This window comes from Eulemur rufifrons, chromosome 15, assembly GCF_041146395.1.
Source record: "Eulemur rufifrons isolate Redbay chromosome 15, OSU_ERuf_1, whole genome shotgun sequence".
Classification (NCBI taxonomy): Eukaryota; Metazoa; Chordata; class Mammalia; order Primates; family Lemuridae; genus Eulemur; species Eulemur rufifrons.
Window position 1 is genome coordinate 85810577 of NC_090997.1, and position 14643 is coordinate 85825219.

Consider the following 14643-nt stretch of genomic DNA (forward strand, 5'->3'; position numbering starts at 1 on the left):
CACCGCTGCCGCCGCCAACGCGCGGAGCGCACCTGACCCCGGCGGGCGCGCGGGCGGGGCGCCGGGGCGGGGCGGCGGGACTGACGTGGCCGCGGCATGGAGCGGGCGTGATTCATCAGCAGCCGCGCCGGGGCGGCATGGGGGCGAGCGCAGTGGCCGCCTAGGCGCCCAGGGCCAGGCAGCGGCGGCGGCGGCGGCGGCGTCCCCGGCCCGGCTCGCGCGCGCTCCTCTCCCTGTCGGCGGCCCGGGGCCTGGGAGGTCAAGATGGAAGAGATTCTGAGGAAGCTGCAGAAGGAAGCGTCAGGGAGCAAGTACAAAGCCATCAAGGAGAGCTGCACCTGGGCCCTGGGTAAGCGCCGAGCGGGGCGCGGGAGCGGGCGCCGGGCACCTGCTGGCGGCGGCGGGAGGGCCGCGCGGCCGGGGCAGACACGGCCCCCGTGCGAGCGGGGGGCTTTCGCCGGGCGCGGGTTGCGGGTGCAATGCGCGCAACTGCGAGAGTTGCCCCAGGAAATTGACGTGGGAGATAAGAATCTTGGCTCGGGCGTGGACATCCAGCCGCTTCCCCTCTGGTCTCTCTTTATCTTCTCCCAAACCTCACCGGGGAGCCACTGTCCCCCCGCCGGCGGTCCCCTCCTCCCGGTCCCCAGCGCCGTGGACGATGGTCACCCATCGCCGAGTTAGACAGGACCCGGAGCCGTGCGAACCCAGGGGCCTGATTCCGAAGAGCCTGTGGGGAAGAGCGAAGTTAAACCAACAGCCCCGATATCGAATCATTGGCGAGTGGAACCAGGAAGGAATGGCTTGTTTAATTTGATTTTCCTGATAGAGGCCAGCCTGCCAAGTATTAGCTTTCATGATGATTGTACATGAAAAATAACATACAGGCGGGATTGTGTTACCAATGCAATTCTGTTGTGGTCTGCCCCTCACACAGGTGGGATTTTAGATTTGTGACCTGTGCTAGCACTGAATAAGTTCCAGGTAGCAAATTTGTGTTTCCCATCAGACTCAGGTTGCAGAACTCAACAGAGGAAAAAAGCAGAAAGACGTTTCAATTAGGCAAGAATTTGGGCAATCAAAACAGTCAGGATAGGAGCGCAAAAGAGATCAGAAGCATACTTTGGGTGATAGTGATGCTTTCAGAAAAGGAAAGGCCGAGAAGAAACCAGAACAGCTCTATGGGCCCCTTGCCTCGCCGGAGCCTGATGTGATTCCTCAGCCACCACTCAGCTGAAAAATAAAATTGAATCTCTTTCCCTTGCAACCAAAGACAATAAGTGTTTGTCTCGACACTGTGCTGTGATGCAGCCTGAGATAGAGACGTGCCGTTAGCAGGCTTTCAACTAAATGTAGAATTCTGAGAGTGTTTTCAGGTGACTGTGTTAATATTTAGAAGCTCTGAATTCACATATGTTTGGGGGTGTGTGCAGACAATTATAGCAGCATCATTGTTTTTACCTGTGCATATCATCACAAAAGTGTCTAGAATATTGTCTAGGAAGTTTGTCTTGTAGATAGAACCAGCACTTGACCATTTTAGTTCATTGTTATAGAAAAATGGACCAGATATCTTAGAGAGCAGCAAGGCTCTTAAAGCCACAGTACTATTTTTGCATTACCCCATTGTCATTCAGCAGAGTGAATCAGAGCAAGATTCCCAAATGCCTCTAATGAAGGGTCACAGATGGCTGGGTAACATGATAAAGCAAGGCTCGACTGTGCTCTAAACATGCCATTCCTAGTATTCATTATTATTTGGCTGTAAATTAAGCAGATTTAGATAAACAGAGAGGAGGAAAGTAACCTAGTATTTTTAATAAGCTTGAATTTTGATATACAACATCTTGTTAAGTTAAAGTACAACCTTACTGAGTTTCGGTCCTTAAAACCACCAGGGAAGCTGAGAGCTAAGTAAGGTAGATTATTTATTCAAGTGAAGCCTGGAGTCCAGCCTGACTTTAAGAGTAGATGTGGTTTCTTTCCCAGTGATTGTTCTGTAATTAGCAAGAGGAGACATAAGTACATGAAATAGTTAAATAGTAGTGCATGCCATTCATTATGTAGATTGGAATGAGCAAACCAGGAATACAGGTCAAAGAAGAAGGAATGAATTTGGGGTCAGGTTTGTGTGTGTGTTTGGGGTGGGGGGAATTGGTGTGAGCTGGTGGGGCTTCTGAAGTATTCACTTGAAGAATGGAGAAGCTGTGGGTTCTTGCTTTCCTTCACGTATTTATTTAGCAAATATTTATTAAGACCTCCCTGTACTGAGCAGTGAGATATAAAGATGAATAAAATGCTCCGTATAAGGAGTTTGTTAGAAGGGCACCCTGGAGGCAGAAGGCAGCATGAACAAAGGCATGGAGATACCGTTTCCTCTTGTCCTTCCCTCTCTGGTCCGTTTTCCATTGCCCATCTATGTTTAGATTATAAAACACTTGTCACTCCTCAACCCTCATAATTTCTTTATAGATTAAAGTGTAAATTTCTTAGACTGTTCTTCAGAATCTAGCCCCAGCCTCTGTTCTTGTCACTCTCCTACCAAGAGCTCAGTGATCTAGTGGCAGTCAGCTCAAGCACTTTCTTGCAAATGGTATGCCCAGCACACTTCCCCCTCTGCCTTTGCTCGTGCTCATCCTTCTGCCAGGAGTTTCCTTTCCACACTCCCCACGGCCTAGCTTACATAGGAACCATTCCCTGAGCATTGCAGTAAATCAGTTGCTCCTCTGGGTGCAGAGTTCTGGGTGCCTCATGACTCTCTTAGAGCACCTACTACTTTGGATTATAGTTGATTGTGTGCATACCTAGTCTCTTAGATGCAGGATTAATTGATAAATATTTTGGGTGCAAGAGCTCAAAAAAACGAGTTCAGGCTGACTTATATAAAACAGATTTATTTACACCATTAGCTAAAATATCCCATAGAAGAATAGCTGTGGGGTCAGTTTGATTCGGAAATTTTATACTGTTTCAAGGATCTTGTCCCGCTCTTTGTGGTTTGACTGCCATGCTTTGCACGGGTCTCCACAGTTTTGGGCTCATGAATTACTACACTTAGACCATCTCACGAGAAAGGGGCAACAGTGCACTTAGACCATCCCAGGACAGAGGGATTGTCTCCACACTAAGTCCATTTCAAGAAAAGGGGGTCATCTCCCACTTAAACCATCACAGGTGAGAGGGTTCATCTTCACATTTAGACCATCTCAAGAGAGTGGAGCTTTTCCAGCCACTCCTGCCTGATCCCTGGTTTCACTTGTTCTCTCTTTGTCCTGATGTGTCATGTGAATATCCCAGAACCAGACCTCCAGCCAGAGAATGGGCTAACTGGCTTGGGCCTACGCTACAAGTACCATGCAAATCTGGAGTCAGGGAAAGATAGTTTCCTCAAAGCAGAACTAGGGTGCTGCATCAGAAGGCAGGGGAGCAGGTGCTGGTCCATTGGAACAACGCATGGCAACAGTGTAGTGAGCTCCTTGAGCACAGGCACTGTGCATTATACTTCTTCAGTGGCTTCTTCACCTATGGCTTGAGGCAGATGTTCAATAAATAAATCAATACTTTAATGACTTGTTTGGGATTTAAATAATACTCATTTTTCTACTTATAAGCATTATATATGTTCATTTTAGAATATTGAAAAATAATAGAACAGTTATAAAGAAAAAATACAAATTACCTGTAATCTCCCCACTCAGAGATAATACTGTTGACATTTTGGGGGTCTTTTTTTTGCAAAGGGTCATACCACATGTGGCATATTGTCACTTGTTTTTTAACTTTAGCATTTTCTTATACTTTGTCATATTTTTTTCTTTAAAGCATTTTTAACTTTAGCATTTTCTTCTTGGTCTGCCTTGTCATAACTCTTCTCTGACAATCAGTTTCTTAATGACTGCAGAGTAACTAGCAAGGCATATATGTATTTATCTTCCCTTTATTTGGTGCTGTCTGGACATTTTTTGCTGGTGAGGAATGGTCTCACTGAGGTGTAGAAAAGAATGAGTAGGTTGAAGGGACAGCTTGGGGAGAGCCCAAAATAATGGTGTTATCCTCAGGAACTGGCAGTGCTGGAGGCTTGTGAGCTGGGATGTGGAGGATGAAATACAGTGGCAGAACAGGAGAACTGGAACTTTTAGTATTTTACATACATCAGGGGACTATGTGGAATGGGTATGGAAAAAGGAGGAGAGGAGAGAGAAAACTAGAGGCAGGAATGCCAAGCAGAGGAAGAAGGATCGCCCATCCAGCCAGCACTCTTCTCTCTATCCACCTGCCTGCTTCTCCTTCCAGCTACAGGTTCTGTTGCCTTCACAGCCAGACATCTTAAAAAGTGTCCATAGGGATTGCATCCCTGTCCTCACTTTCTGCTAACTCTTCTTTGCACTCCTATCTGCCTTTCACCCCCATCATCCCACCAACTTGCAGTGAAGGATAATAAGGTGCACAGCCATCCAGCTAGTGGGCTGTTCTCTCTCCCATCCACAGGTGGGGAAGCTGAGAGCACGTGTGCCTGCCTTACCTTGCTCTCCATGACTGCATCCTACCGATTTCATCCTGTTTACTTTAACAGCTGCAGCTCCTCTCCCAGCCTTACATGTTTGAGTTCCTCAAAGATTAGCCCTGAGCGCTATCTCTCACTCCCATGCCTTCTAGAGTTGAACACACACACCCACAGCTTCAGCTCAGTTTCTGAGAGTGTGATACCCACAGCTATGTCACAAACCCACACCTGTGCTCTGACACCCAAATTCCAAGTGTAGCCACCTACTCAACATCTCTGCTTGAATGGCTCCAGGGCACCCCACTTACAAGGCCCAAAGTGACCGTGTGCTCTTCCCCACTCCCAGCTTATCCCCAGACCTCAGTCACCTCCGGTGTTTCTATTTAATAAATGATCAGTTGATACCAGCGCCTGTCCTGTTGCATAAACCTGAAAGCTAGAGTCATCCTTGGCACATTTCTTAATTTGCCATCATACCTGTTCCGTCACCCAAGTTCTGCTCATTTTTATCTCCTGGGTGCATCTCAAGCCTGTCCACTCTCTGCCTCTGTGGCCAGCTCTCCAGTCTAAACCGTCTTCCCGTTTCACCAGGACTGCTGCAGCTCCCTCCTGACAGCTCCTTCCTTGCCTACTCTGGTCCTTCTTAAACTATTTCTAAGCAGTGTTACCTTGGAAACCCGAATCTTATCAGGACGTGCCATGTTAAGACCCTGAATGACATCCCATTAGGATGAAACCCAAAGTCACTAATGGGTTCTGTCAATCCCTGCCTGGCCTGGCTCCTGCCTGCCTCGCAGCCTGGGCCTGAGCCCCTGACCTCTTGCTCTTTGAGTTTCAGCCATACTGACCTACTTCCAGTAACCCAAATACACTGTGCTCCCTCTTACTTCATTAATTCAGCAAATATTCAGTGAGCACCTCTTACAAGCCAGGTACCGTTCCTGATGTTGGGGATGCCACAGTGAGCAAAACAGGTAAAGAGATCCTGTCCTGCATTCATGGAGTTTACAGAATCAGGGAGGGATGACAGCCAGTGATCAAGGAAATAAATAAAACATACATGACAACCCAGGTAGTGTTAAGAGGTAAGGGAAAACAGAAAACAGTGTAGGGAAACAGGAGGTGCCTGGAGGGAAAGGGGGGTGGTAATTTCAATGGGGTGTTCAGGGAAAGCTTTACCAAAAGGACGGCTCCTAGGTGGGAAAATGTCTGATGACGTCTGGAAAGAGCAAGGAGGCTGGAGCCAGTGGCAGCATGGAACAGGTGAAGGTGGTTGGGATTTTCCATGCATTTCAAACTTCTTATTCCTTCTGTTATACTTGGAATGCCCCCTCCTTCCCTAATTTGCATAGTCAATTTCAGTCTCGTGACACCCTGCAGGAAGTCCCCACCCCCCGACTGTCTGCAGTAGGGTCTCCTGTTCCACCTCTGCCTAATTCCCTGTTTTTACCTTCATGACATTTGTCACAGTTTGAGATGAGAACACTCCACGAATTCTCAGACCATGTCTGTCCTCACGATTGGGTCCCTAGCCCAGTACCTGGCCTAATGTGTAGTCAGCAAGTCAAGGAAGGGAGACTCTAAGGACTGTGTCAGGGTCTTTATGATCATTATTGCACCAGCTCCTCACAGGAATCCCACGAGGCAGGTGTCATTGTCCTGTTTTTAAAGATGAGGGACCCAACTGAAACTCAGAGGGTAAGTGACTTGCTCGCATCCCGCAGTGTCACAAGCTGGTGTGGAGCTGGGAACAGAGCCTGGTTCTCCCCCCAGTTACCATTCTGTTGTGGGCAATTACAGCAAAGCTGCAGCCTTGCTCTCCTTGCCCCTACTCTATGCCTTGGGTTCCACTCTTGTCCCCTCCCCTGCTGGCCAGTCTCACTGCCACTCACAGAGGCATGAGTTCTTCATGGATGCTTTATAACTGCTCTTTCTTTCTACCCTGTCTGTAGCATTTGTAGAGCTCGGCACTGTTACACATCCTAAATTGGCTCTAACCCTCTGTGTGGTGAGGAACACTACACTGATTTGGGGAGCAGCATCAGCTCGTCCTGGGCGCCGGCCCCTGCCATGACAACTGCCGGGCCGTGCTGGCCTGTGTGGCCAGTGAGCTGTTCCCTGCGCCTGCATCTCAGGGCTTCCTTTTCTTGTCATCCTCTCTCATCTTAAGCACTGACCTCAGTCCTTCAAGCTCCTCCCTTGGCGTTGTCACCATGGGCCCTGCTGAGCTCATCTTTTTGTTTTGCTGATTAATTGTCTTTCTTAAATCCACTGTTTTGTCCCATTGGCCACAATGGGCCCAGATCCTAGCCCACTTTGGCCTGATCTTGGCCCTGAGTCTCAGGGATGCATTTGGTGTCTTATTTCCTCTGATCTCTGAGCAAGGTTCAAAGAGATATTTCTCCTTCCCCAGTGAAAATAATTCAAATTGACAGGGCTTGTTGACTCTAAAAGAGGAGTCCATACAATTTGAGCTGAAAAACTGGATGCAAGTTGGAAAGATTGAAATAAAAGTGTTTGAGGAAGAGACTAATGAGCTTTTCATTATCTCTACAATTGGAGGCAGCAGTGGTGTGAATAATCAACAAACAGTGGGAAAGTATTGAACATCCAGGTTGAATGAGATTTGCGAATGGGATTCCCAATCAGTATCCCTGACTATAGTGTGATTTTTTAAAAAAAATTTAATCTACCATGTCATACATCTGTGTGAGAATACCATATGTGTTTTGTGAACTTGAAAGTCTTTCACAAGTATGAGTTATTGTTTAAGGATATTTTCAAAGAAATAGCTTTTCTTTCTCTATTTTTATTGCAAGAATATAGTTATCTTGCCAGTTGTAACTAGAAGAATTTGGCATTCTGTTTCAGGATAGGAATTTAACTATTTGTTCTTTGTCTCTACAGGGAAATGTGTCCCAATTTTTAACTCTCCCATCTGTGATAGTGAGGCAAGGTCCAGGGAAGTCTCCGGGGATTTTGAGGGAAAAGGATTTACTTGCAGGGACTTACTTGCAGATAATTGAGAATTGACTAATTTATAATTAGAGAAATTCCCAGGGAAAGAAGAAACTAACAGTAAAATTCATGTACAATGTATATTCTTGGTCTTTATTTTTTTATTTTTTACTTTTTTTGAGATAGAGTCTCGCTCTGTTGCCTGGGCTAGAGTGCCGTGGCATCAGCCTAGCTCACAGCAACCTCAAACTCCTGGGCTTAAGCGATTCTCCTGCCTCAGCCACCCGAGTAGCTGGGACTACAGGCATGCGCCACCATGTCTGGCTAATTTTTCTATATATAGACATATATATGTATATATTTAGCTGTCCATATAATTTCTTTCTATTTTTAGTAGAGACAGGGTCTTGCTCTTGCTCAGGCTGGTCTCAAACTCCTGACCTCAAGTGATCCTCCTGCCTTGGCCTCCCAGAGTGTTAGGATTACAGGCGTGAGCCACCGCGCCCGGCCTATTCTTGGTGTTTAAATACTTATTTTTAACTTTGTAATTTTCTGTTTGCAGAAACCCTGGGTGGTCTGGATACTATTGTCAAGATCCCACCACATTTGCTGAGGTAAGAGATGGAACTTATGTAACATAGCCGAAGTCAAAGTTACCCGCTGTTTTCTCGAAGGCCCAGATAACCTCATTGGTTTATAGCATGTCTGAGTCCGTTTGTGTTGCTATAATAGAATACCACAGATTGGGCAATTTATAATGAACAGAAATTTATTGGCTCCTGATTCTAGAAACTGGAAAATCTAAGATCGAGGGGCTACATCTAGCAAGGGACTTCTTGCCCTGTCATCCCATGGCGAAGGGCAACAAGAGGGCAAGACAGAGAGAAGAGAAGGGGACCAAACTTGCATTTTTCTAACAAACCTACTCCCACGATAACAGCATCAATCCATTTATGAGGGCAGAGCCCAAATCACCAAAGCACCACTTCCCAACATTGTTGCATTGGGGATGAAGTTTCCAACACATGCTTTTGGGGGACATCTTCAAACCACAGCATTTTACTCGCTGACTGATGCCTTTTTTTGTATCCATGAGCTGGGATATTTCTTGAGGTTAGCATGATGGGAACCTGATTGCGTTAGCTCCACCTCTGTGGTGTGAGTGAAGTCAGTGATCCAAAGGAACCAGCCATCGAAGTCAGTGGGAAAAAGGTTCAGATTGGACAAGGAGAGAGTTGAACAAGTAGGTAGTGGACAGTATCTTCCACTGTGAATTAGAAAATGGTGCCCCCTTCGGGGCGGGGGAGATGCAGCCCTACACCAAGTGGGGTGGATTTAAGCTCTCACTGGGGACCCTGGCTGGGTGCAAACTCTGCAGCCACATGCAGCAGCCCTGAGACAGTGAACCAATTTCCCCACCTTCTTCACCTCCCCCTACACCTTTTTCTCCCTTCACTGGGAGAGAAATACATGCCCTTTGTGGAACATTTGGAAAGAACAAAAAAAGTTGTCCATAATTACACCACCTAGGGATAACCACTGAAAACAGTTTAATAGATTCTCTTAACAGTCTTTTTTCCACATACATATATTTTTATAAGTTGATATGAAATTTATTTACAACTTTGTTCCCTGCTTGCTTTTTTTTTCCCAATACCATATGAATATTTTTTAGTGCCATTATATGTTTTTCAAATTAAAATATTGCATATGCTTCCATTATATGCCTGTAGCTTATTTTACTTAGTGGTTTTCCTAACATTTGGACTGTTCCTAGGTTCTCTTCCTTGAAATTATAAAAAATATTGACCTTACAGGCCCTTGTTGAGTATGGTTTCTACATTGTTGGGACACTATGATATATTAGGTATTTTTTCTGTTTTCCAGTAGATTGAACAAGAATTATGTTTCTATCTTTTTAAAAAAATCCATTACTTCTCCTATAGTAGTTGCTACCAGGCTTATGTGTTATAAGGAAATTCATGTGTTAATTAAACTGAGTGCACTTTTGTGTATATAAAGTTTATACATGGACAGAATGTCTGACAACAACGTATTTGTCTAGTGGAGAGGTGTTCTAGTTGGGGTATCCAGCGCATGGGAGGATGTAAAGACTTTCTTTTCTTTTCTTTTCTTTCTTTTTTTTTTTTTTTTGAGACAGAATCTCACTCTGTCACCTGGGCTAGAGTGCAGTGGCATCATCATAGCTCACTACAACCTCAAACTTTTGGGCTCAAGTGATCCTCCTCCCTCAGGCTCCCAAGCAGCTGGGACGATAGGTGCATGCCACCACGCCTGGCCAATTTTTCCATTTTTTTTAGAGACGGCGGTCTCGTTCTTGCTCAGGCTGGTCTCAAACTCCTGATCTCAAGCAGTCCTCCCGCCTCGGCCTCCCAGAGTGCTAGGATTATAGGCGTGAGCCACCTCGCCAGGCCAATGTGAAGACTTTCTAAGAGCTATGAAGGCATGGATAATTTAAGGGAGTTAATTTCCAGTCCCCAACTTCTTTAAGTCCCCCTTTTAAAAACTGATTTGCTTCAAGACTGACTTTGCCACATCTCCTTTTCCATCTCACCTTTTACTGTCATTCTGCTCCCGTTTGACACCTGAAAACCACAGCTGTGACCCATCCTGCATCTTACTGTGATGTGTTGTCCTGGGCTGCAAAACTCTTTTCTCACCTACAAAGCACTATGAAAATATTAGTGTACCTGTTGGTAAGGGGAGTGATTCTAAGGATCAGGAAGCACATCTTTTTGCAAGTTAGGCAGTTCTGACTTCTTGGCTTTCAGCAAAATTGAAGAAGGACCTAATCTAGTTATAAGATGGCGGACAAAAAGTTTTTTGATGATAAGTCTCCTTCATTCCCTTATTATTTATGTAAACAAGATTTCTTACTGCTTAAATCTATAAAAGTAAAAAAGGTACGGAATTGATACTAGACCCTGCCTTATTATAGCAATAAGTAATACTCATCCATAGGTATATGAACTAATTGGGGAAAAAATAAGCCCCATCCATTTCTTTAAAATTGTATTTTTAGTAAAATTGTATTTTCCATGTTAACCATTTTAACATTCTGATAAATATTAATGTTCATTGGATCAGTTGTGTGCATTCATAATGACAGTTTAAGCTTTAAGAAAATTAAACACTTTTAAGCCTTATGGCCTTTTTAAAAGGAAATTTTAAAAAATTATACGTACTTTGTTATAGAGAAGTATAATAGGGAGATTAATAAAAGCCTTTCAAGCATTAAAGCATATTATATTGAGAGAAAATTCTTTGGGGAAAGTGGGATTGGAAATATGAATTCAAGGAGAAAAGAGAATAATGCAGCATTTTTCCTGTTAAAGAAGAGTTTATGTATTTTTGATGGAAGAAGGTGATTTTCAAATTGCTGTGGTATTCATGAGATATATTTAAAGAGTGATATGTTTTAATTAAAAATTTTAGTAATTCCAATATGCTAGAATTACAGCCTTTGCAATTAATTAAAATTATGATGAAAAATTTAAATGCTAACTTACAATATGTGAAAAACAGAATTTTAAAATTTTCTTAGTGACTAGACAAGCAAAAAAGTGTGATCAGCTCTGCTCTAAAGGTTGTTTCCCACTCCAAATTGTTCTTTAACCTAACACGAGGCTTTCTGTTGTTGTGGGTTTGTGATAAAAGGTCCACCTTGAATGTGAGGGGCAACTAGGTAGTAATGATCCTGGAAGAAGTTCCTGGTCCACTGGTTGGGAATAGTCATCAAAAGGCAGCTGGTATTTTCCAACTCTCGGGGTGTGTGTGTTTATGGGTGTGGCCAGATGAGCTGGAAAGAATATGGTTGTAACATATGGCTGAGGACATGCGTTTTTTCCTCTTTTTAGCCATTTGGCTTTACTTTATTCAGTGATCTTTAGCTTTCCCTCAGAGCCAGCTAACTGTCTTGTGCATCCATGGGAGGTATTTACAAAATTTTTGGGAGGGGTGCTGGATTCAAGACTGTGGATGAATATATATGCGTGTGTCTTTACATATCTTCACCATTAGTAGGAACACAATTCCGAGTGTTTATCCTAATGATAAACAGCTGGTGACATCATGCTTGTATTCAAAAGAATGGGCATTATTGTATTTCAGGTGCACAATGAGATCTATCAAGCATTCTCGTACAGGGAACTGAACCACATAAACGAGACATAGCAGATGTGAGCCTTGCACTCAAAAGTTTTTTTCTTCTGAAGGAGAATGAAGATATACAAAATGGGAAAACACTGTTATGTGGTAGCAAATGTAAATTTATTGTAGACTTTTATACATATAAGGAAGGGGGTTTCAGTTTGTCTGATTCACATTAGTGGGGAGCCTCTCAAATCCTCTTCAAAGATATAGGAAGAAGCCATAATTAGAGCAAAAAGGAGCTATTGAATCAATAACAGTCTGATTTACTGTTTCATGTCACTAACAGGGAAGTGAGACAATGAGGAGATGTGCAGTAATGGGCTCTTCCCCCTGTGTCGTAAACCAGTCCTCCTTTAATCCTTCGATTGATCTTCCAGGCACTCGAAACCCAGAGAACACTTACTCTGTGCAGTTCTTATGTTTAACATGGCATCCTTCTATCTGAGTATCTGCTCAAAAAACTCTAGGCACTGTAAATATTTGTCTGCTCATGAGAGAGAATTCGGATATGTTAATTATTTTTTCTTCCATTCTTATATTTAATATATGGGAAAGAAACCAAGTTTATAAATTCTCTCTTACATTCTCCTGATTTTATATTCAGATTTAGTTTTTATTTCTGTTACACAACACCTGGAAGTGATTATTTGTAGATTTTTTTATTATTATTATCTGTTTTGGAAAGGAGTATGGGGATCATTCAAAATCTGGAACACTTTTGCTGTGCTGTTTTTCCTATTTTTCCATTTGTTTCTTTCATGTTAAATATATTACCATTCTGGTAAATAATTAACGCTATTGTTTTGATCAATTGTGTACATTAGTAATGGTAGCTCAAATCAGAAGAGCCCTTGAAAGACATGTTGAAATTGAACCCTTAAGAAATCTATGTTGTATTATCTTTCCTTTTTTCCTTTTGTCATTGATTGCTCTAAGGACTTCTTATATAAAACTAAATCCAAATGTCATACGAATGATTACGTGATTGGTGACTGGATACAGGTATGCATAGGGCATTCTAAGAGCTACTCATGATAAAATATTTCAGATGGAATTAAGGCGTGGTAGGAGACATTGCTTATTTGTGCCCAAGGCTCTTTCCCTGAGCAAAATCTTCACTCTCCTTGCTGGGGTGAGCAACAGGAATAGGAATTCATGCAGAGTGCCCATTAGGATTCAATGTCAGGGATGGGGGAAGGCCCAGGGAATCAGTCCTATGGAATATTTTCTCAATTTGTTAGTCGACAGTCATGTGAAAATCTTTCCACCTTCCTGCCTTTCCTGCCCTGCTGTTGGTTTCTGGGGTGAGATCTAAGGGTCCCTATCTTCCCACACGAGGAGCCTGCACCCTTGTGGTCTGTGCTGCTCTTCTTCCTCTTCTTAAACTTCAAGGTCTCTTCTTAAATGTGTCTTTGGAGGGTTGAATAAACCTATGAATTAGTGTGCTATTGCGGTATCCCTACACTCAAGAGAGCATCAGTAGCTCAGGCTATTCCTTAGATTAGGGTTACCATCCGCATGTCCTTGTCAACTCAGGATGTTCCCTAACAGTGACAGACTTGGTGAAATACCTCTGACCAAATCAAATTGCCTCTCATAGTCCTGGACTCACTCCATCATGGTTAGCCACTGGTTTTTCAACCAAGTGATAAATAAGACTTGGAAGCTACTGATCAAGAACCATTAGGAGCTGTCTTAGTGTGGTCAGGCTGCTACAACAAAATACCATAGACTAAGTAGCTTTTAATCAACAGAAATTTATATCTTAGAGTTCTAAAGGCTGGGAAGTCCAACATCAGGGTGCCAGCATGGTCAGGTTCTGGTGAGGGCCTTTTTCTGAGTCACAGACTTCTCCCTGCATCCTCACATGATAGAAGAGGCAAACAAGCTCCACCAGGCGTCTTTATGAAGGCACTAATCCCATTCATAAAGGCTCCACCCTCTTGACCTAATCACCTTCCCAAAGGCCTTACCTTCTAGTACCATCACCTTGGGGGTTAGGATTTCAGCATATGGGACACAAGCCTTCAGACTGTAGCAGAAGCTAATAACATTCACTGCTTTCTTTCTCCAACAGCCCTCTGTGTACTTTCCCTTCTCACCCCCATACCTGCCTGCTTTTCCTCTGTGGCTTTGGAAATCAAATGATAGAACCAAAATAACCTGGTCATTTTATGGAATTTTAAGGTGTTGTGGTTTTTGTTTTGAATTTCTAGGGCTGATGGCTGTGTTTTATGAGGCTATTGCCAGCCTTATCTGGCAGGCAGCACCTGGCTTAAGTCTGCCTTGAAGTGCCACAACTTCTATAATGTTTAGCTTCTTGCAAGCCATTGCATCTCCCATCCTCCTGCACGTCCCACAGTCCTGTGATGGCTTGGTTATACTTGTACCTTGATCTGCCTGATCTTTTTTTTCTATGAAAATGTGAAGAGCTTATACTTTTTCCAACCCTGTTTATTAAAAGCAAAAGGGCTTATGCCTCTACTGTGAACCTTTCAGTACCATTGCTGTTTGTAGTCACTACTTCCTCCAGATCACTCTTGCCCTGCTGGCCCATTCCTAGGGAACACTCTTCCCTGTGCGATGGATACGTGCAATGCTCTTCTCCTCCGAACCTGGGCTGGGAGTGCTCAGTCTCTCTGCCAGCGTATGGGCTAGAATGCCCAGCTCTCTGCCCTCTCCAGTGCATTCAAAACTCCAAATTCTGGTAGCTGTGGGTCTGGATGCGCTAACATAGCTCTATATAAATCCGCAAGGAGGGGGCTTTTTACCCCATGCCAAGGCCCAGAGACCTTAGACCTCTGCCACTGGATGTCATGGCTGAGCTGGCTGGCTCTCTGATATACAAATCCATCTTCCCTGTCAGGTTTCCAAACCAGGTTCACTCCCCCAGGGCTGGGACCAGGGTAAGGCAAGTGAGGATGAGTTGTGCAAGTACAGGGCTGGGTCTTGCTTTATTGAAATATTTCATATTTTGTTCATCATAGATTTTTTGTTTTAATAATTTTGAT

At 43.9% G+C, this 14643-nt stretch overlaps 1 protein-coding gene across 1 annotated transcript in view; it reads left to right on the forward strand.

Annotated features, from left to right (window-relative positions):
- Positions 1–264: 264 nt before the first annotated feature.
- ARFGEF3 (ARFGEF family member 3) overlaps positions 265–14643 on the forward strand; it is a 144796-nt gene continuing 130417 nt past the window's right edge. The window contains exons 1-2 of the mRNA XM_069488380.1: positions 265–349; positions 8022–8073. Coding sequence (XP_069344481.1) covers positions 265–349; positions 8022–8073 — 137 coding nt within the window. The remainder of the gene's footprint in view (positions 350–8021; positions 8074–14643) is intronic.